The sequence below is a fragment of the Ascidia mentula genome, chromosome 6, assembly GCF_947561715.1.
Source record: "Ascidia mentula chromosome 6, kaAscMent1.1, whole genome shotgun sequence".
In the NCBI taxonomy this organism is placed as follows: Eukaryota; Metazoa; Chordata; class Ascidiacea; order Phlebobranchia; family Ascidiidae; genus Ascidia; species Ascidia mentula.
The window spans coordinates 5,960,013-5,981,132 of record NC_138571.1 but is presented as its reverse complement, the minus strand read 5'-3'; the positions used below and the strand labels follow the sequence as shown (position 1 = coordinate 5,981,132).

At 38.8% G+C, this 21,120-nt stretch overlaps 1 protein-coding gene across 1 annotated transcript; it reads right to left on the bottom strand.

Annotated features, from left to right (window-relative positions):
* Positions 1–469: 469 nt before the first annotated feature.
* LOC145907020 (ribonuclease inhibitor-like) lies at positions 470–19,391 on the bottom strand. Its single transcript, XM_082994460.1, has 8 exons — positions 19,269–19,391; positions 14,819–14,980; positions 14,300–14,524; positions 11,566–11,727; positions 11,066–11,290; positions 7,819–7,980; positions 4,259–4,420; positions 470–1,295 (listed from the first exon to the last, which is right to left on the bottom strand). The coding sequence occupies exons 2-8, from the start codon at positions 14,972–14,974 to the stop codon at positions 1,119–1,121; spliced, it is 1,269 nt and encodes a 422-aa protein (XP_082850586.1). The 5' UTR covers positions 14,975–14,980; positions 19,269–19,391; the 3' UTR covers positions 470–1,118.
* Positions 19,392–21,120: the final 1,729 nt, after the last annotated feature.

Genomic DNA, 21,120 nt, shown 5'->3' with positions numbered 1-21,120 from the left:
AAAACTACGTACGGTAAAACCTATGAAGACTATTTATTATTTGCGTTTACCTAAGCCTTTTTATCCCTTGAAGAAAAAACTCTAAATGTTATGCCTCTATACACGCTGACAAACAGCTAATGTCACGGTTGATAATAATGGAAAAGTTTAGTAGCTGATGTAGCTTGAGGCTTGTATAGGCGGCCCCTAGAGTCCACGAAGTAGTTTTGGAGGACGCTTTAACCCTAAGGCAGTAGTTCTTAACCTGGGTTCGATCGAAAATTTATTTTGTTTCTGTTTATTTTAATACGTGTAATTATTCATCCAGATCTGAGAATGACGTCACAATGAACTAACTTGCAGCACGGCTGAATAACGAAAATTAACAACAGCGTGTCTTCACGATTTAATTCACGATTAATTCACAAACCAACCAAGAAAAACAGAATCTAAATTTCAATCGAGCACAAGTCAAGAATGAACAGGGTTACCGAAATATCCACAAATATTATGCAGGTTCTGATTAAAATCATTGTAATACGGGTATAGTAGGTTCTGGTATTACAAGCAAGCTGAATCAGCCATTTTTCTCCATGCATGGAAGCGAGGTCTTTAAAATCAAGCTCTCGGTGAGGTTTGGACGCTATCTACTTGAACGCAGCGGTTAGGTGTATTATGGTCGAGACACACTGATGCTTAAGCGCACAACTTGCCAGGAGAATAATTGCATGTGGTCAAGATTAAGACCAGGTTATATAATGAGGTAAAGAATACGGAAAGAAATTTGGGAAACAGTTTTACACGTGGTGGAGTAACGGAGTCAATGAGAATTAGTGGGTGTTGCGAAATGAGAAATTTACAGCAAACCTAATCGGGATAGGTGACCAGGGTATCCGGGGTTCAAATCCCGGTGTGGTCAAACAATAAGGAAGTCATCCAGTGCGTGACGAAGTTGAACAAAATCACAGACAAAGTCACGGACAGATTAAAAACGAAAGGAAAATGACGAATATACAAATTGTAACACACAGTAAATCCTGGTTAATATTGCATCACGTGTCACGTCATTGAATTAGCGTAGTGCGGTGATACTTAGTTGAATGTACATCAAATGTTTCATCAGAAATAACAAGTGCAAGCTAGAATTGAAAGTCAAAAATAACATTTCCTCTCGATTTTGATCTGATAAGCTCCTTCCCTGCTTGTGTGAAGCCACAATCCAAAGCAAACAACTCCTCAATGTTGTAAATACATGCAGCCAATGACTCAGCACTTTCATCCGTCAAATGGTTGTCGGACACATTAAGAAACTCCATCTAAACAACAAAATAACTTCAAGTTTAGAGGTTAGGATCATGTTACGGTCGTAAATGTTTATTTATGTTGTTGTAAAATGATCATAGTGGATTTGCAATAACATAACCTTAAAAGTCAAAAATAAACACAGCAAGTTCCCTTATCAGATTATTACGTCAGTGAACTCATGGTTGTTTACAACATTTTGTTCAAAAATTTCTCATGAAGAAACTCTGCCAACGCCCTTTCGAGTGCTATCATGTCTAAATTGGAAAAACACCCTTGGATTTCGGTTTTGATGCTTTGGCAACTGCGCAACAAATCGACGAGGTACAGAGGTATCGTACAACTTTGACAGGCCTTCATCATATCGTTCCAGTCATGTCAACATTAGCATAGTTGAGCCATTACCATAATGTAAGGGCAAGATGTATTTACTAACGGTGGTAGACCGTTTCACTCGCTGGCCAGAAGCAATTCCCATGCAGGATGACGTGCGCCTGCGCTTTCATCTACCGTTGGATTTCCCGTTTCGGTATACCAGACCACTTGTCTAGCGTGGGTACTGTTGGGAATACAAACTACCCCCAAATATGATTTGCAGACGTCTTACGCGGAGATGGTTTATGGTACAACTGTATCTGACGTCACATTTTTCGTATGTTAAGTTGTGTTTACGTGGCATCTGTATTTTTATTAACGTCGAGTAATACGCCACGAACCCATTTCAACATACGGCGAATAACGCGCTGTTAATTGTATGCACGGAAGACAGCCCAATATCCGGTCAGCCTATTTCGTGATACTTCGAGCAACAAGCTGTCTTTTCAAATGAGTCACGGATCGGGCCGAACCCAAACGACCCTGTATGCATTTTTCTACATAAGCCACACATCTTGGGTAAAAGATATATATAATTCAGTCTTTGAAGAGGGCTATATTTCAGTCTATAACTCTATTCCATGATTTCTTTATAGACTCACAGACTGAGACCTTATTACGCGTGTTTTGTAACGTTTTATTGTAATACTTGTGCGACTTTTATTTATGCATTGAACTGACAGATTAACTTTGGTTTAGATAGTAGCCTTTTTATCAGGAGTCAGATATACGGCAGTGTTAATATTTTGTGCAGACGTTTTGACGTCTTCGTTAGGACTTGTGTGATTCAACCCTACACAACATTGGTAGTGCCTGAGCAGTTCATTTCATTAATTCAAAAAGAACCCACAACGTTTTTGCCTGCACTCCGAAATGCTCTTAAATAGCTGCTTCCGACCTTCATGTTGAGACATAACAAGGTTCGCCTAAGTGTTCCAAAATACAAAAAGACTGCTTGATGCGACACCCACCGACGTCCTTCAACGGCTCCTTACGGTCCTTTCAAGGTGTTGCAGCGAGCTGGCAAGAGGTTTAAACTTGATATTGGCGGTCGCGACCAAAAAGAATCCATCAATCGGGTGAAGCAAGCGCAAGTGGACTTGTCCGTACAAATACAGGAAGGGAGCCCCAGGCCGCCGGAAAGAACTCGACATCACGTACGCCCACTACAACATTACCAGTCGTGACGACTGTCCGTTACTGGTCCTGTGACGACCTAATTGAAAGTGTCACAAAAAGTGTGCACCAAAGCGTGCAGTGTGCCTTTTTCGCAGAAACATTTTTTCGCACCAAACGTTAACACCCTAGTTTCAAACATGGGAAAACGAGCAGGAGTAAAAAACTGAAAGACATACGGAAAGTCGATTTTTACAGCTTGTTTTCTATATGTCTTCAGTGTTCGCGTTCAAAATTTTAAGTCGCTTGATTCAAAAATGCTTAAATTGCAGGCAAATAACTGTTAAATAGGTTATTTACGCCGAACATTAACCACCCTGGTTTCATACATATTTTTTCGCGCAGAAATAAAAAACTAAAAGACATACACCAAGTCAATTTTCACAGTTCGTTTTCAACTTGACTCTAGTGTTTGTGGGTAAAATTTCAAATCGTAGGCAGACAACTAACAAAATTAATCAAATCCGCCGAACCTTGGCCACCTTAGTTTTAAACAAGGGTTTTCGAACAGGAAACAAAATACTAAAAATATACACGAAGTCGGTTTTAACTGCTCGTTTTCTACTTCGCTCTAGTATTTGTGAGAAAAATTTCATTTCAACTGACCTTAAAATAAAGCAATGATAGGCGGACAATTCTCACATTTAGTTATTACCGAAATATTTGTAGTATTCTTTTTGTCACTCATTTTTGTATGCTGTAATAATGCATTGTTTTTGAGAAACAATTCTGGTATAATAATATAGCTTATAACATACAAATTTCGTATGGTGTAGTTACTTGACGCTGTAAAGAAATCCTTTAATTATTAAAAATCCATTTAAAATTTGTCATAATCCCGCTCCTATTTTGCGACAAAATTCAAGTGCCTTTTGACGCCTAGATTTGACAAAGATATCCCCTTGGGTGTGATTATGTTGCCTTGTTTTGTAGTACCGTCTGACACCTTGATGCCTCTTATAGATTTTCACATTCAAATGTTTGAACGCCCGCCTGCAACATTACGTTCTTCGGACAACACAGAAGATATGCCCGAAGTGTGAGGTGTGTAGTACTAAACACACTGTGGCAACTGCGACGTAGTCGATATTGGTGAAACTAACTGCGCATAACGAATACATCTTAAGCAACATCAGCGTGACGTAATTAACTGACGGAACTCTACGGGAACAACGAGTTAGCAGCCTATAGCTGGTTTGGTACATACGTTATGTCTAAAAATAGCACGATCCTAAGAATGTCACAAAATTATAGTTGGGGTATATAGTGCGAATACAATGGTTAAGCATTACAGAGCGATATGGCCACAGTAGGCATTTAAATAACTAACCCTGTAACAGTCTTTCTTTTCGCGCTTTGGATTTGCTCGCGACACAAAAGTTCGTGTGTGTTGGACGAATTCCGACTAAGAAATCAAATAACATACCGGTTTCTTCAACAGTTTAATGTTCTCGGATAGTTGTTTGACACCAACTTTAGTCAGGCCGCATCCATTCAGATACACTCGTTCAATGTTGTGGATGCATTCCGCTAGGTAAACCGCACCAAGGTCTTTTATATTGTTGCCCCAAAGGAAGAGCATCTTCAGCTGAACGAAATAATATCAATCTTGAACAAAGTGTGAATTACAACACAGATAAGTAATATTAAAAAACAGTAAGTTGAAAGCGCAAATCAAACAATTAATAGTTATTTTTAGTCAAGCGCGAATAATTCTTATCTCGATTTAAATAAATCCGGTTTGTTTAAGTAAGTGAATAGAAACCGGAACAGACGAAGTAATTGTGAGGTTTGTATCAGAATGAATGACAGAGGTAAACCGATTGATAATAATAAAAAAAATGAAAGCACAGTTTACACTTAGGAACGGAAGAAATGTTTTAAAAAACACTTTGTGTCAAATGTAAATACTAATGGACATACGCGAATTCGATTTTCACTAGTCGTTTTCTTCTTGGCTCTAGTGTTTGTGTGTAAAATTTCAAGTTGCTTGATTTGAAAATGTTCAAATCGCAAACAGACAACTTTGAAAATTAATCAATACCGCCGAAGTTTAAAGCTTAACCACCATAAATTGAAATGTGGATTTTCGCACAAGAATAAAAATCCAAAATATTACGCAATGTCGAACTTCACTGCTTGCTTTCCACTTGGCTCTAATATTTGAGTGTAAAATTTCAATTCGATTGATTTATAAATTTTCAAATCGCAAAAAAATTAGTCAATTTTTTCCTTTTTTAGTCCTTAGCCACACTAGTTTCAAACATGCATTTTCGAACAAGTATGAAAAGCAAAAGACATACACAAAGTGTAATTTTACTGCTCGTTTTCCAGTTGGCTCTAGTGATTGTGTGTCAAATTTCAAGTCGCTTGACTTAGAAATGTTCAAAGCCAAACAACTGTCAATATTAGTCAAATTCGCCGAACCTCAGCCAAACTAGTTTCGAACATTCGTTTTTGCCCAGAAAAAAAAATCTTATGAACATATACGCGGATTCGGTTTTCTCTGCTCGTTGTGTAATTGGCTCTAATATTTCGAAGAAAAATCGGCTGACTTTAAAGTAAAGCAATGATAGGCGGATATGGTTAGATTTGGTTAGTGCCGAAATATTTTTCGAATTACTTTTATCACCCATTTCTGTTTATGTGACTGTCATAATGCATTGTTTTCAAGAAACAAACATTATATTAATAGTGATAACTAGGACTGGCCTAGATTTCTACTTAATCAGCCAAGCAAGATGTTTTTTTGAATATATATTTTTCGCCTATGCGACATCCTCAGTATTCTAAAAACAACAACAACAAAAATAATCGTAGTGATTTGCATCCATGGATGTTGTTCCAAATTCACTTAAAATTTTGTCACAATCACTTGCTCCAATGTTGCGACAAAAGTCAGATGTGACGAAGATATCCCCCATGAGTTTGATTATGTTGCCTTATTTTGGAGAGCTACCTGACACCTTGATGCGTCCTCTTACAAATTTTCACATACTACGTTCTTCGAACTGCGCAGGTGGAAGATATGCCCGATGTGTGAGGTCTGTAGTACTAAACACACTGTGGCAACTACGACGTGGTCGATATTGGTGAGACCAGAGACTAAGTAGAGGCTGAACACTGCGTTTTTTTTCGCTTGAATGCACCTGGTAACTTCGCGGTAGTTTCAATGAAAATGCATGGGAGAAAGTGGGGTACTCGCATGGTTTTTCGCATTTGCGTGATTTGTAGGCCTTTTGATTTAGTTTTGGGCTTTGGTGCAACTACTAGAATACTTCTGCTAACTTATTAAGACAAAACATCAGTCGTCAGGCAGATATACAGGGCAGAGGCAGCGATTGCATGCGACACTTTTAGCGCAAAACTTACTGATGCCCAAATCAAGTTTTAAGCCAAAAATATATATACCAGTATACATATTATTACAGTTTACTGCACAGGGACGAACCAGGCAAATGGTCTATACTTTTTTACTGTAGTGACTGGTAAGCATACAAGCCTGCTTAGTGATTCAATGTAATGCTCTTTGGCATTGTTATTGTTTAAAAAAATGTTTTTACTTTTTGGTTTTTGCTGGAACTGAAGTAACCTTATGTACCTATTGAGCCACTGTTGTATGTCTGGGTGTCACTATGTTTACAAGAAGAAAAATCCCTGTTCATTATTCAAAATTAAACGCCCAGAATTTTCGAAGACATGTGAAGAGAAGCTCCACAGAACAAAGTTGACAAAGTTTGTCCTCTCATTGCGTGACAGCACACAGGGTGACAGAATTAAAGAACTGTTAGACAAGGAAACGTAAGATATTATATAGAATTGAAGCACATTTGGTGGACTGATATATACAAGCATAAATATGGTTTCATTGTGCAGAAGACTTCTGGACAATGATCTCAACTATGTGTGTCTGGGAATGCTGACACAAGATGTATTGGAGGCAGTGTTTGGCATCTTGGCAAATTTAATTTGTAATTTCTTGTTGCAAAACAAACAAGCAGTATATAATACATATATTTTTCAGAGAGCTTTGATGCACAGGAATATGAACCCAGACATCCATCAAGCTGCATTTGGCATAACCACCATAACACAAAGAAAAGCCATAAAAAGAGTTCATGATGGAAATACAACGTATGGGGTAAAACATGCATGGACCAAAGTTTGCCATGAACCAATTCACAAGCTAAGTAAATAAATAATACATACACACACTTAACAAAAATATATCACTACAACATCACAGAAACACAATAATACACACGCACAAACATTTTTTTGTTAACCCTAAATTTTTTTTAATTACCCTCGTAGACCAGTTGAAAACTTAGAAGATGAAGAAGTTATATTTTTATATTTAAATTTTGCATTGTTTTATATTTATTTACTCATCTGTGGGTGGTGAAATACATTTTTGTTTCGAATGAGTTTGTCTGAAGTGTAAATTTCATTGCAAATGGAACTTATCTGAATGTTTTCGCAAAAACCTTTATCATTTAAAAAAGAATAAGATTGATTTTATATCTGATTTAAATTTAAAAAAAAATCAAGTTTATTATGTTTAACAATTTTGTAAAGTTATAACTTCATACGTTGTGTATTGACAGAGCAATAAGATTATTTGTGTCGTTGGTACGTGCGCAGTGTTCAGTCTCCACTTAGTAGTCTCTGGTGAGACTGAACGCGCATAAGGAATACGACTTGAGAAACATCAGCGTGAAGTAATTAATTTCCAGAACTTTACAACAAGTTAGCAGTCAAAAACGTTATGTTTAAAAATGTCATGATCTTCAGAATGTCACCAAATTGTAGTTGGGATATATAGTCGAAATACAACGGTTAAGCATTTCATATCGATATGGCAACAGTCGACGTTTAAATGAGTAAGCCTGTAACTTTCTTTCTTTTCGTGAGTTGGAATTTTGCTCGCGACACAAAAGTTCGTGTGTGTTGGACGAATTCCGACTAAGACATGAAATCACTTACCGGTTCCTTCAACAGTATAATCTTCTCGAATAGATGTTTGGCACCAACACTTGTTAGGCCGCATCCACCCAGATTGACTTTTTCAATGTTTTGGATGCAGTCGGCCACGTAAACCACACCAAGGTCCTGTATATTGTTCTTGTAGAGGTTAAGCAACTTCAGCTGAATGTTAAACAAAGTGTGAATAAAAACACACATAAGTGATATCAAAACACAAAAAGTTGAAAGAATCAAACGAGTCTTAATTACTTTTAATCAAGTGCGAATATTTCTTATCCCGATTTAAATATATCCGTTTGTTTAAATGGAAATACACTGGAACAGGCGAAGTAATTGTGAGATTTGTATCGGAATGAATGACGGAGGTAAACCAATTCCTGATAATAAAACTTCTTACGACTATCTAGTGTGGAACTAGCTTGATAATAAGACTCAGCGATTCAAGTTAAAACATCACAATCCCCGTAGGATTGCGTGCAAACATTCGCCTTCTTGTTATTTGTGATAAAATAAAGGCCCATTGCATTGTAGGTATCGCATTAAACGTGCCACAAACTGTGTACCATTAACCATGTGTTTTTCGCTCTTCAAATCCTCTTTTCGCATGCATTTTAACTGACTCGATTTGAGGCGCTCTAAATAAAAGTTGCAACCATTTTAACTGGTGAACCCTAATTCCAACAAAGTTTTATTGGAATATAACAAATAAGATGGAATATAAAAATGCTGATACCGTCATGCTAACGACATCCTTGCTTTCACAACCGCGTGTATGGCTGCAGTAAGTGAAAGCACAGTTTACAGTTTGGTACATCAAGGCAGATGAAACAAAGTTCTTTGACGCTGTGTCCGCAACAGTTCGACAGCTCGTCAACTGATTGATATTTTGGAACCACCGCCTGATAGGGACGAGTATGCAGCCATCAAGACACGGTTGTTGAAAATTTAAGACCATTTTCGCCAAGAGCGCGCATCACGCTTATTCACCTTGTCTTCCTTAGGCGACCGATTGCCATTGGCGTTATTGGATGTGGTGTTTGCTTTGTTAGGTGATCATTACACGTGTTTCCTTTTTAAACACTTGTTTTTGCAACACGTGCCCGAAGACATTCCTATTGTTATTGCAAGTGAGGATATTGCGCAGATTTATTATGGCAGGCACGAATCACAACGTCCAAGTTTTCTGCCAGCAGAGAAAAGAATCGCGCAACTCTGCAAACATTTCACAAGCGCGACGCTGTTGGCATGCGCATTTGGCAAAGCACGGCAATGCTGACCACCATCTTGGTCGACGTTTCCCATTTCTTCTCCATGCGAACAAATATTGGCGTCCTTTCTTCGTTTATCCAGGCATCAGTTTTCCGGCTCAATGCTCTAAAGTGGAGTAAAACATCACATTCAAACCACTGGTCCTCCCGTACATGATTGCGCGAACATGTCTTCCACCTGAAAAGTTGTCCATTGGCAAAGCCGAATTCCAAGCAATAATGGATTTAAAAATTGTTCGTCGATCATCTCCTCTTGGTCGTCACCGCACGACTTATGGTACCCATAACTTGGTGTTTGACGTTCTTCATGAATTTTCTCACCCATCTATCCGCATCATCAAGCAGCCTATTACCGCCCAGTTTGTTTGGCTTGGACAGCGCAAGCAAGTGGGTCCATGGACGAGGCGGTGACTCTTATGCTAGCGAGTCAATGCCAAACAGCACATCGAAAACAAACTAGGTTCGCATTAGCGTTATGAAAAGCAGCAAGACGAGTAAATACGTGTTTGTTCGATGCGACACCCACTGACCTCCGACATTTGATCTGAACCGTTCCAGCATTATTCAAGTTACGAGCGAAGCTTTGTTGCTTATTAACTGCCTAATACCCATGGAAACAACGCTTTCGCTGCATGCACAAAGTGCGGGGCAAAAATTAGATTTGAAACAGACAAATCTGGGCAAAGAAAACGACAGGTGTAATCGTATGCGCATCGAATCTTTTCAAATAAATGCGTAAGAAGTTACGCGTAACGACCGGAAACATTTTCATCTGTAGGAATGAGAATTGTGTTCCATCAAAAAGCGCATGAAGGATGGTGAAAACTTCCGTTTCTGGATGTGCGGCATGTGCCGGATTGCGAATCTAGCTTTGAGCTTTGTCACCAAAAATTTTGTTACGGAAGGAGCAAAAGAGCGCAATTTCCTTCATAGAACATCTTATCACCCTGAACACATTTACAAGTCTATTATTCTATGTGAAGCATGTCGTTTGCGTCGCCTGAATTAAAGACAAGACCACTGCCTACAAAACCTGGATCAACTTCAGGACAAGTGTATAAAATCGGGCTTCTCGAAGAAGGTTATCAATGCAAATATTGCGGAGGCACGAACTTGGACACAACGCTTTCGTGATGCCACCGTAAAGGGCAAAATCTCAATGATTGCATGGGGCACCGCCTTTTTCTAAGGTGAAACAATTGAAAAAAACAAGCAAGAATTGTTTACAAACGACCGCCGTCTTTGGGAAATATTGTGACCAATTACGATCAACTGGCATTGCAAACAGACTGCAGCAGCCCCGCGGGGAGTTACGCTTGATGTGCGGACACCATGGCAACCATAAATCTATGGTTATTAAACGACTAATTAACGACGAAAACAGGTAAAGTATACAAACTAACGCAACGCCTAACCTGTGCAAGTTATGGCATTCACGTTGCAACGTGCCAAATCTGTTATGAGCAGTACGTTGGACAGCCTAAAAATAAATGCTCAAAACGTAGGACACATAGGTCAGAGTGGAACGTGACAATAGGCAATACGGGGAGTACCGATCTGACGGCCCTGTGCCACCACTATTTACAGGCGCGCTCTCTTCGTCAGGTGAACACCAGACCATTGGCAGCTGTTTTAAGTGACATTTGTGGAAAAATCGATGGTCAACTGACTGGATGTTAGCGAAGCCAAATGGTCAAACCTTAGAGCAAGTCCAAAAATGATCACTCCCAGAATCGCGAAATAATATCTTGGCGTTTTGTTGATGTGTCCTTCGGTTGCAACCTAATTCTGTTCATTGGTTTTTATCATTCCGTTTATCACGTTCTGTGTTGTTTTTATGTCGTACGTTCATGCTGCGGTGTTGTTGCGTTAAGTGTCACGCCATTCGCCCAACTTCATCTTTTTTTTTCTTTACGTTTAAAAGACTCACATCTGGTCTAAAATCTTACTGATATAAAAATGCACAAACCACATCTCACCGGTTTGTTTCTCCTTTGAATCACGAAGGTGAGATACTCGAGTTCGTTCGGGAGGATCGTTGAACGACTGAAGTCGAGCTCATAAGGGAGTGCGGAGGCCACGGATGATGTCATCTCCTCATCGTTCGCTTCATGAGCCCAGCTGCAACATCGAAGTATCGCTTTGTTGATTGGTTCCCCCATATACGGCGATGCGAGATTCTTCAGCAGCTTCTTCTTAGCATCCTTGGTATATTTCAGACAAAGCGAATTAGTAGAGCTTAAATCCTGCATCATGACAGAATGTTTTTCATTGAAAATCAACTAATTTGCCAAAATAGCCTGAAACGTGCCTAAGCTTTAGTGGTTGTGTTGTTTTGCGTTATTCGGCCCCTCTTATAAAACAAATGAACCTAACGCGCAACACCCCTAGTACGCTGACATTTTTTGTGCATGTTGGACGTTTTCATTACAATGCAAATATAAATATTCTTCATTTGGACAGACATAAAATTACTCACCGGTTTATTCAACAGTTTAATCTTCTCGAATATATGTTTGACTCCAACGCCTGTCAGGTCACATCCACGCAGATCCAATTCTTCAATGTTTAGGATGCAGTTTGCGATGTAAACCACGCCACGGAATTCTATACTTTTGCCCGAGAGGTTGAGCAGCTTCAGCTGAACGAAGTAATATCCTAGTTAAACAAAGTGTGAATAACAGTAACCCAATGAATCAAACAAATAATGGCTTATATGGATGGCGTTCCGTAGATTTTGCTTCATACAAATATGATTGCGTGTTTTGGTTGAAACACAGGGTTTAACAAACCTAAGTTCCATTCAGTGAACCAAGAGCGTTCACCACGTGAACTTATCACCCGCCCTTGCATATAAACTTTAAATCGATTTTCCGAATATTGTTTTAGATAAAACGACAGTTAGGTAATGTATCAGCCATTCCAACCGACGTCAGCACAAATTGTTTTTTGGGACACATCGGGATTTGCCAGCACAATTGAAGCATCCAAATAAAGTGGACCAAAGAGGGTTATTACGTTCACCATAACATTTACCCATGTCGCACCATTACGTTTCTAAGTACAAAATCACTCGTGAATACATGTTTGTGTGCGAGAATGGGCTCCAACTCCATTTAAATTCACTTATGCTTGACGTGTTTAAGACAGTAAATTCAAAATATTATGTGTTGGTTATATCTGACTCTGTCCTATTATCACCGCCAATAATATGATACTGACGACTAATATCGTCAAAACAATGCATTGCACACAAAGGACAAGAAATCTGTTTTGATTGAGTTTAACATTATGACTGGTAGTGTCAGCAACGTGTAAGTAGCTGGCCACCCATTCAAAAAATGCAACATGCCTCATTGTTAAGACCAAGACATCCATAAATATAAGAAAACAGGCTTCGGAAAAAAAATCGAGCCACCACAATTAGGCCAACAATCCATGTTTAAAATTTGTTACGATATAAAGACATACGGGAAAGTGTGTTACGTCACAAACACAAACAACCTAATGTTTGTTGATGAATACATATATAAAAACTGACTTTGCAACCAATTGGTTAATCCACGAGTTTATAACTTTACTCCGTCGTGGTCGTGCGTGTTATTATCGTGGAGGTTATTCAGAAGATTTCATTAAAAAAAAATTTATTAAACTTTTCTTATCTTTTATACCGTAGTTCCTGTTATCACAAAATGAATAAAACGATATAACATAGATCTCCAGCTTAAACTAAGCGCACAAACAGTGGCATTAATCGGTTGTTTGCGCCACAATAATTGACGACTGTGAAGTCATATTACGACCGAAATCGGTTTTCAATGATAGTTTTTTGCTTGACTGTCATATTAGTGTGTCAAATTTCAAGTCGCTTGATTAAAATATATTTGGACACTACTTTACTGGAGCTGCAGAGGTTGGTGTCTGCTTAACAATTTTCACGATTGAAGTAACAGAAACGTTGAGGACAAGATTGGATCTAAAAATCGACCCAATGTGGAGTTGAGGTAATCCTGTAGCTCCATAAAATGAGAAAAAGGAAGAAAAACATTAAGAAGCAATTATCTCAATCCGTGTGGAACACCCGATGAAGTAGTTAGGAGGTTTGTATCAGAATGAATGAAGGAGGTAAACCGATTTCTTACCATATAAGTTTATGTACGGCAACTGGCAGCCACTAGCATTCTTCAGCCGTCAGCTGAGGAAGCCTGAAATCAAGTACAGCGCATTTGACCATGAACTGTTGGCACTTAACTTAGCAATCAGACATTTCAAATGCTTTATTGTTGGGTGCAATTTTACTGCCTTCACAGACCATAAACATCTCATTTTTGGTTTCGCAAAAAACACAGAGCCTTAGACTGCACGTCAACAGCGATATCTTTCGGCGATATCGGAGTACAACACTGATGTGCAGCATAACAACGGGAAAAGTAACAAAGTAGCCGATGCCCTTTTGCGTGCTGCCATGTCTACTTCACAAATATCACCCTTGGATTTTAACTTTGAAGCTTTGGCAACTGCGTTGACGTTGTCCATGGGCTTTCTCACCCATCTATCCGCATCACTAACCAGCCTATTACCTCCAAGTTTGATAGGCATGGATTGCGCAAGCAAGTAGGTCTAAGTGCGAGACAGCGTCTCTTATGCTAGCGAGCCAAGGTACAACAGCACACAAAAGCGCCGTGAAAGGATATTCGAAGCTTGTTTTCGTTCGACTTGTTATGAATAATCTAAGGTGTTGTTAACTACATTAATTTATAAGTTGTTTGGTGATAAGTTATCACAAATTAATTGATGGATTATCATTGTTCGCAATGGCGAAAATTAGCTGGCGTTAATTAATTTTTGAAAAAAAAATCGGTTCCACTAACTTCGTCACTTTCTGTTCCAACTGTAATAGCGAACTAAATAATACATACGTTCTAAGTAAATGCTCTGTATATGATTATTTTGTTGATTATTAAATTAATCGTTAACAACAAATTGTTTGTCGCAAAACCAAAACTTGAAACCAAATACACTCTCACATTTCCGCCCCACCATAAAATAAATAACATGCGACCCATCTGGCGGCAACGGTCCAGTAGTTAAAACCACTTGCATTTTCTCCCAGATCCCTGATTTGTCATTTCCGAAAATTTTTCATTTTTGTTTAAAATCTCACAACAGGACTAATATCTTACTGATATAAAAATGCACAAACCACATCTTACTGGTTTGTTTCTCCTTTGGATCACGAAGGTGAGATTCAAAATGTCGGTCGGGAGGAGTGATGAGCCACTGAGGTCAAATTTATCAGGGAGTAAGGAGGACACGATTGAAGTTAACTCCTCATCGTTTACTTCATGAGCCCAGTTGCAACATCGAAGTATCGCTTGGTTGGTTGGTTCCCCCATATATGACGATGCGAGATTCATCATCAGCTTCTTCTTAGCATCCTTGGTACATTTCAGAAAAAGCGAATTTTTAGAGCTTAAATCCTGCATCGTGACAGAATGATTTTCATTGAAAATCAACTTAATTTGCCAAAATTACCTAAAATGTGCCCCTTCTCTTCCCTGCTCTATTGTTTGTTTTGTTTAACGTCACACTGTGCCCCGTATAAAACTTTTTTCAATGCGAAAGAGTTCTCAGTCTTTTTACGCTGACAGTTTAGTGCATGTTGGGCGTTTTCATTGTAACGCATTAATTGTAAAAATATTGTTCCTTTGGACAGACATGAAATCACTCACCGGTTTCTTCAACAGTATAATCTTCTCGGATAGATGTTTGGCACCAACACTTGTCAGGTCGCATCCACGCAGATTCACTTGTTCAATGTTTTGGATGCAATTTGCTACGTAAACTGCCCCACGGTCTTCTATAATGTTGTGGGAAAGGTCGAGCATCTTCAACTGAACGAAATAATATCAATGTTAAGCGAAGTGTTATTACCAATAAAGTAACGAAACAAACAAATAATGTCCTGAGTAGTATATAGGTGACAGAGGAGAGAATCTTAGTAACTTCCTTTATGTCTCTAAAATTCTCTTTCAGATTTGGAGACCGGAAAAAGTACTTTCTATCAAAAAGTTACGTCTGCGGGGAATGCCCCTCTTGTACTGCTCTGTCACAGAGAAACTTAATTACGTCACAAGACAACCGGTGATGCATTGGGGTCAAATTCATGGTTGAATGAGTAGGGATTCACGTGCTATTGCCAGAGGATTGTTAGCGTGTTTGGTGCAGTTTTGTGCAATTTTTTGCCCTTCTTAGTCAGCTAGTCATTTGGTGCTGGGTGCTGTGAAAATTTTAGTTGAAAAAGCATTGAAATGTTCAAAGTGATGTAGCTCAAAATTGAATTACAGGAGTATAACTTAATTTGTGATTTTATGTTAGGTCCGCCTCTTATCTACGCATTCACGTCCAAATTAGTTGCGCGATAGTTATTTAAAGCGCTCCTGGGGTATTTCACTCCCTGGTCGGACATTATTTTAGCTAAATATGCTGCAAAAAATGTAAGTTGGTTTTGCGAAAATGTGAATCACAAAAACCTCATCCAATTTGCACTTTAATGTTGGCTCCAACCTTTTTCTACCCAATGGCAAATAAATTGTCACAGGAAAGTTGCTTTGGTTGCCCCCTGGGACTGTTTTTGCTATCCTAAAGGACATAAGATCCTCCTGGAGGCTCCTCAGATCCTTGCTGTGTTTTGTCCGATGCAGCTGCAATCAATTATTTTTCTCTTTAAATAGTACCAGTAGATCTTCATGGGTCACCGACCACAGGAATTGTTGTGGACAAAAACGCAAATCACTCAGTATGGATAATAATGCTGGTAACCTTCAAAAGTTGATTTTGGGGATTTAATACTGATATGGGGCCTGAACTGGAAGGAGAGCGAAGAGAAAGAGAGACTTTTTTTAGTCATGTCCCTGGTTTGACCCTTGTCCATCGAGTTGCTAGCCGTTGTCGAACTGTGTATCTAAGCTTGTTTGATCTCGGCCATTGCAAAGATAAAGGCGGTTGAACTGCTTCCGGTATGATTCGGACAATGTCTAAATTGCTTCATGATTTTATTGACATCACGATGGATCAACCTTCCTGCGTCATGATTTTGCCGAGAGCTGTGCACATGTTTTCTGCGAGTTGTTCAGCTTTTGGGAATATGTTCGGTAAACTGAGCTTCGCGCGCCTTGCAATAGGCGTTTTGTAGTTTTATTACGGATTACGTCAACATTGCAATAAGACACCACCACATGTTTAGTTTCGCAACCTTTGTAATTATACCCCATTCTTGAAGCACTACACACAATCATGTCATCGCGTTAATTTTTCGTAGGTGTTTCAATACAAATCAAAATATTCGATCACGCCCTGCTCTTCCCTTGATTTCCTATATGCATTTATTTCACGTTCAGCGAATCCAGCTGGTCGCTTTGCCATAATATATTTTAATATATTTTAGCCTTTCAGTCTTCGGTGACCCTTATCTCACCCACCCACCCTTTACCGCCAATTCGTAAAATGTACGGAAAGGAAACCTCTGATCGGCGTCCCTTTTCGGGATTCGTCCGATTATTTTGCTCATTTCTTTTCAAAAATAGGGGTGTTTTCCATTGACAAACATAAACAGGGGAAATCCATTTGAAAGTTCCAAGTGTCTCACCATTGAGGCGGTCAGGGTACGTAGAAGATCATTGCATATCTTGAAAGCTGGCAATAAACATTCGCGTACGATTTTATTGCGGATTTTGTGATATGCACTTTGCCAAAACCGATGAGGACATTTCACACAAAAATGAATGCAACCGATGTGCGGTTTGTGAGAATTGCGGCAAGAGGTACGTTTAATTTGTGTTTGCGATTGATTTTAGTGGTTAGTATTCCTTTTATATTCGCTTTTATGTTTATTTCGCTTCGCAACATAAAACTACATAAGGAGCGGCATTGTGGTGGCGCTCAGAAGCGCCCGATGTGAGTTGATTGTGATTTTCCTATTTCCTCTTTGTGATTTGATGTGTCGTTTAGCACTAATGGGGCGGGTTCATCGAAAAGATTCTGTGCTTGACCATTGGCGCAAGGCAGCGTGACATTTCCTCTAGAAGCAACCTATTAAATCCCGCCGAGGTAACACTCTCGGGTGGTTTAATTACTCAGGCATCACACCATTGTTGCACGTAACGTAGCGACCAAAAATCGTAAACCTTTTGCGCTGTGGCGAATTCGTCGCCACACAAGGCACTCGCGTCAAAAAGATGCATTGTTTACATGAATAAGTGTTTGTCTGAAACCTTAGATCATTTGTAATACAGTTGCAAGAACGAAAAAGTTGCAGCAAGTTTTTCTGTTTGCTGGATTAAGTGTGGTGGATATTTTCTGCTATACAATGGGGTTTCTTTTGCCCAAAACTAAAGTCATGGATACAAGAAACTTGTTCGAGCATCATCATAATCTTGAAGAAATGAACACACCATTGGGAAATAATAACAACAAATATCCAGCCCATATTACTAAACCTTCCAATATAAAATTTAACCCAAAAGATGCAAGTCAACGCAGACAGTTTGAAGCATACCAAAATAACACGAAGATCTAATTAACAAAGCAAATGAAGTGATGAAAATGAAAAAAAAAAATCGAAGAAGAAAAACTTTGCTAGAAATAAGCAGAAAAGCAGAAAGAAGAAGTTGGAAATCAATTGAAAAAAGGTGGAGGTAAAATTGAAATTGTTCCTAACAATTGGAAGCGTGGTCAAACTTAAGATGCACACATCAAAGAAAAACGAGAAAAAAGGGAGAAGGCAGATATCTAATAGGTTAAAACATAGGAGAACCCACAAATTTCGTTACCTCTAAGGTCAGAACAAAGTTTTACATCATACAAAATTATGTCACTGTGCCGTTACAAAACCAAAGGGCATAGAGGCAACGACACTGCTCTGTACTTCGATGAAAAGGAATGGTGCGTTTCTTTGCCTAGTGACATTACCTGACGTCATTTTGTGTGTGATGTCATAACTTTAACCTCACCTTTGTGTTGACTTTAATTTGCCGATTTCAAAATTATCAGTTGCGAATAATACATTTGTGGTTGATTGTGGCGAATTAATCAAATCATTTATGACGCGAACTCGTAGGCAACGCTACTGCCAGGCAAAAAGTGATGCTATGACAGAATAACTGTGTTGTGTTGCATAATCAGCTAATTTGGTTTGTTTTTCTCAATCACCAATGTCTTTTACAGTGAGTGGACAAAACGGAAATGCTTAATTGTCGTGTTTTTAAAAGTTCGTGCACCACGTTAGCGATCATATAAGCTTTTACCACAAGAAACCCTGTCCCAAGAACTGTTTTATTATTATGCAATTAAATAAGACATAATAGGTCGAAACAGCGACCATCTGTCTGCAGCTCCAATTAACAACAAAATCCGTTTGTTGCACTTGTTCACTTGTTGACCAGTTTATTGCAAATCTGCACTAAACCAGTATTACAATGTTTTCCATTCCTACGCATAAGACTTGCTGTCAGCACTCGCACGACGAAAGCGCCTTCTATGACGTCACACAACAATAACTCGCTTTCGCACGATTTCGTTCCCAAAGGTTTTTAACGCAATTTTGATCAGCTGTATCTCAAAAACCACTCGCAGTATCAAGCTACTTTTCACGCCAAAAATGTTTTAAGGTTATGGCCATTACTTAGTTTAATTATTAATATGTTTTATTTTTCCGTGTCACAGGCACTTTTCAACATAATTTTATTAAACTTTTCTTATGTTTTGCCGTACTTTCTGCTATCACAAAATGGCAAAACATCGAAATAACACAGATCTTCTGCTAATACTAAGCGCACAAATAATGACATTATTCAGTTATTTCTGACATAATAATTGACGATTGTGAGGTCATATTACGACCGAAATGACGAATTGGACCGTAAGATGCAATACTTGAACCCTTACAGAGAGACAAACGGTGTAGGTATGGACGCGATTCTTTTAAATAATTGATTTATCCGACGAAGAAGACTTTATATTGGAGGGAGTTGAAGCATCAAACATTGGGGACCAATCATATCAAGTTTTTTGGTAAAACAATCATATTATGCCCCACCACCACAAATATTGGGGGAAAGTCCCCTGCGCCCCCCACCCCAGGATTTACGTCATGGATATGAAAATGCATAAACAACATCTTACCGGTTTGCTTCTCCTTTGAATCACGAAGGTGAGTTTCTCGAGATCGGTCGAGCGGAGCGATGAGCCACTGAGTTTGATCTCATCAGGGAGTAAAGAGGACACGATTAAATTTATCTTTTCATCGTTCTTTTCATGAGCCCAGCTGCAACATCGAAGTATCCCTTCCTTGGTCGGTTGCCCCATATACGACCACACCAGATTCTTCAGCAGCTTCTGTTTAGCTTCCTTGGTACATTTCAGACAAACCAAATTAGTAAAGCTTGTCCCCTGCATCGTGACAGAATGTTTTAATTAAAAATCAACGTATTTTTTATTAGTTGAGTGTTTGCTGATTTTTTTTGCATTTTTGTGCAGGCTGGACGCATTCATTGCAATACAAACATAAATATTGTTTCTTTTTTTCACTCACTGGTTTCTTCGACAGTTTGAATACATTGCACAAAAAGTACAGAAAAGCTGTTATAAGTTAGGTTAACATCATGTCTGGCAGCGTCAGCAACGTGTAAACAACTGGCTAATAACATTGACTGTCAACCATTTTTTACGCTTTTGATTAGCGACCACCCTTTTAAAATTTGCAACATACTTCGTTGTTCAAACAAAACATCCTTCAATCAAAGAAAACTGGCTTCGGAAAAATAATCCAGCCACCAATATTAGGTCAACAATCCATGAAGAACAGTATTACGTCACACCGATAAGTTAGGGATTCTTACTATGTAGAAATATATGTTACATCTGCATATTTTCCGCAACAGTTTCCAAGCAGATTTGCCCACGTGATGTATTGTTTACTATGTCACAAACAAGACGTTCTGATTACAGTTTATTTCTCGAATAAAATCTTACTGGCGGAGATAGGTGTAAATTATTGGAGGAATAATTGCAACATAAAGAAAATAATTGTGCTCGTTTTTCAGAAGATTTAATGTTTTATTAATGACCCACCAAAAAATATATTGTGGGAAATCTCCTGCATCCCACCCAGGATTTCCGTCAGGGGTACGAAAATGCATATAAGTAATGTGTGAGCATTTCCAACAAATGTTAGTGCAATTTATTTTTCGACTTCAACCGGATTTCAACCCAGGATATACTGGCCACAAATCCATATCATATTTTTTTCAGGTACATGGGTCGGGCGTTTGACTGACGTTGCCAGCACACTAGAAGTATCCAAATAATCGTGAACCAAACAGGGTTATTACGTTTAGCATAAATTTAGCCATCTTTGTGTTTGTTCGCAAGAATGGGCACCAGAGTTAAGTACATTACAAACCATATCTTACCGGTTTGGTTTTCGTTTGAATCACGTAGGTGAGATTCTCGAGGTCGGTGAGTAGGAGAGATGAGTATCTGAGGTCAAGCTCATCGGGGAGTAAAGACGACACGATAGAAGTTATCTCCTCATCGTTAGCTTCATGAGCCCAGCTGCAACATCGAAGTATCGCTCGTTTGGTCGGCTCCCTCATATACAAGGATGCGAGATTCTTCAACAGTTTCTTCTTAGCTTTCCAATCTTCACGCAACCCTTCGGGAACTACGGTTTCAATATCGTTGAAAACTGAAGAATCACAAATTCCAAAGGCGAACTTGGCAACAACCTCCCATCTGGCATCGGTAAGTCTAGTGCATTGTTTCTCGAATTCTTTTAAAGGCATAATCGTCATCAGGTAAACAGCAGCGAAAAATTCTTGCCAAATGAGATGTGAAAAGTATCTACGTTTATGTCCGTCCAGTATTGTCAACTTTAAGTTTCCCTGCTTTGTAACTGAGGTATTTAGGAAAGCATGAACTGTTTTGTCATTCAGTTTTGCGCTTTTGAAATCCTGTAATTTGAATATAACTTTTT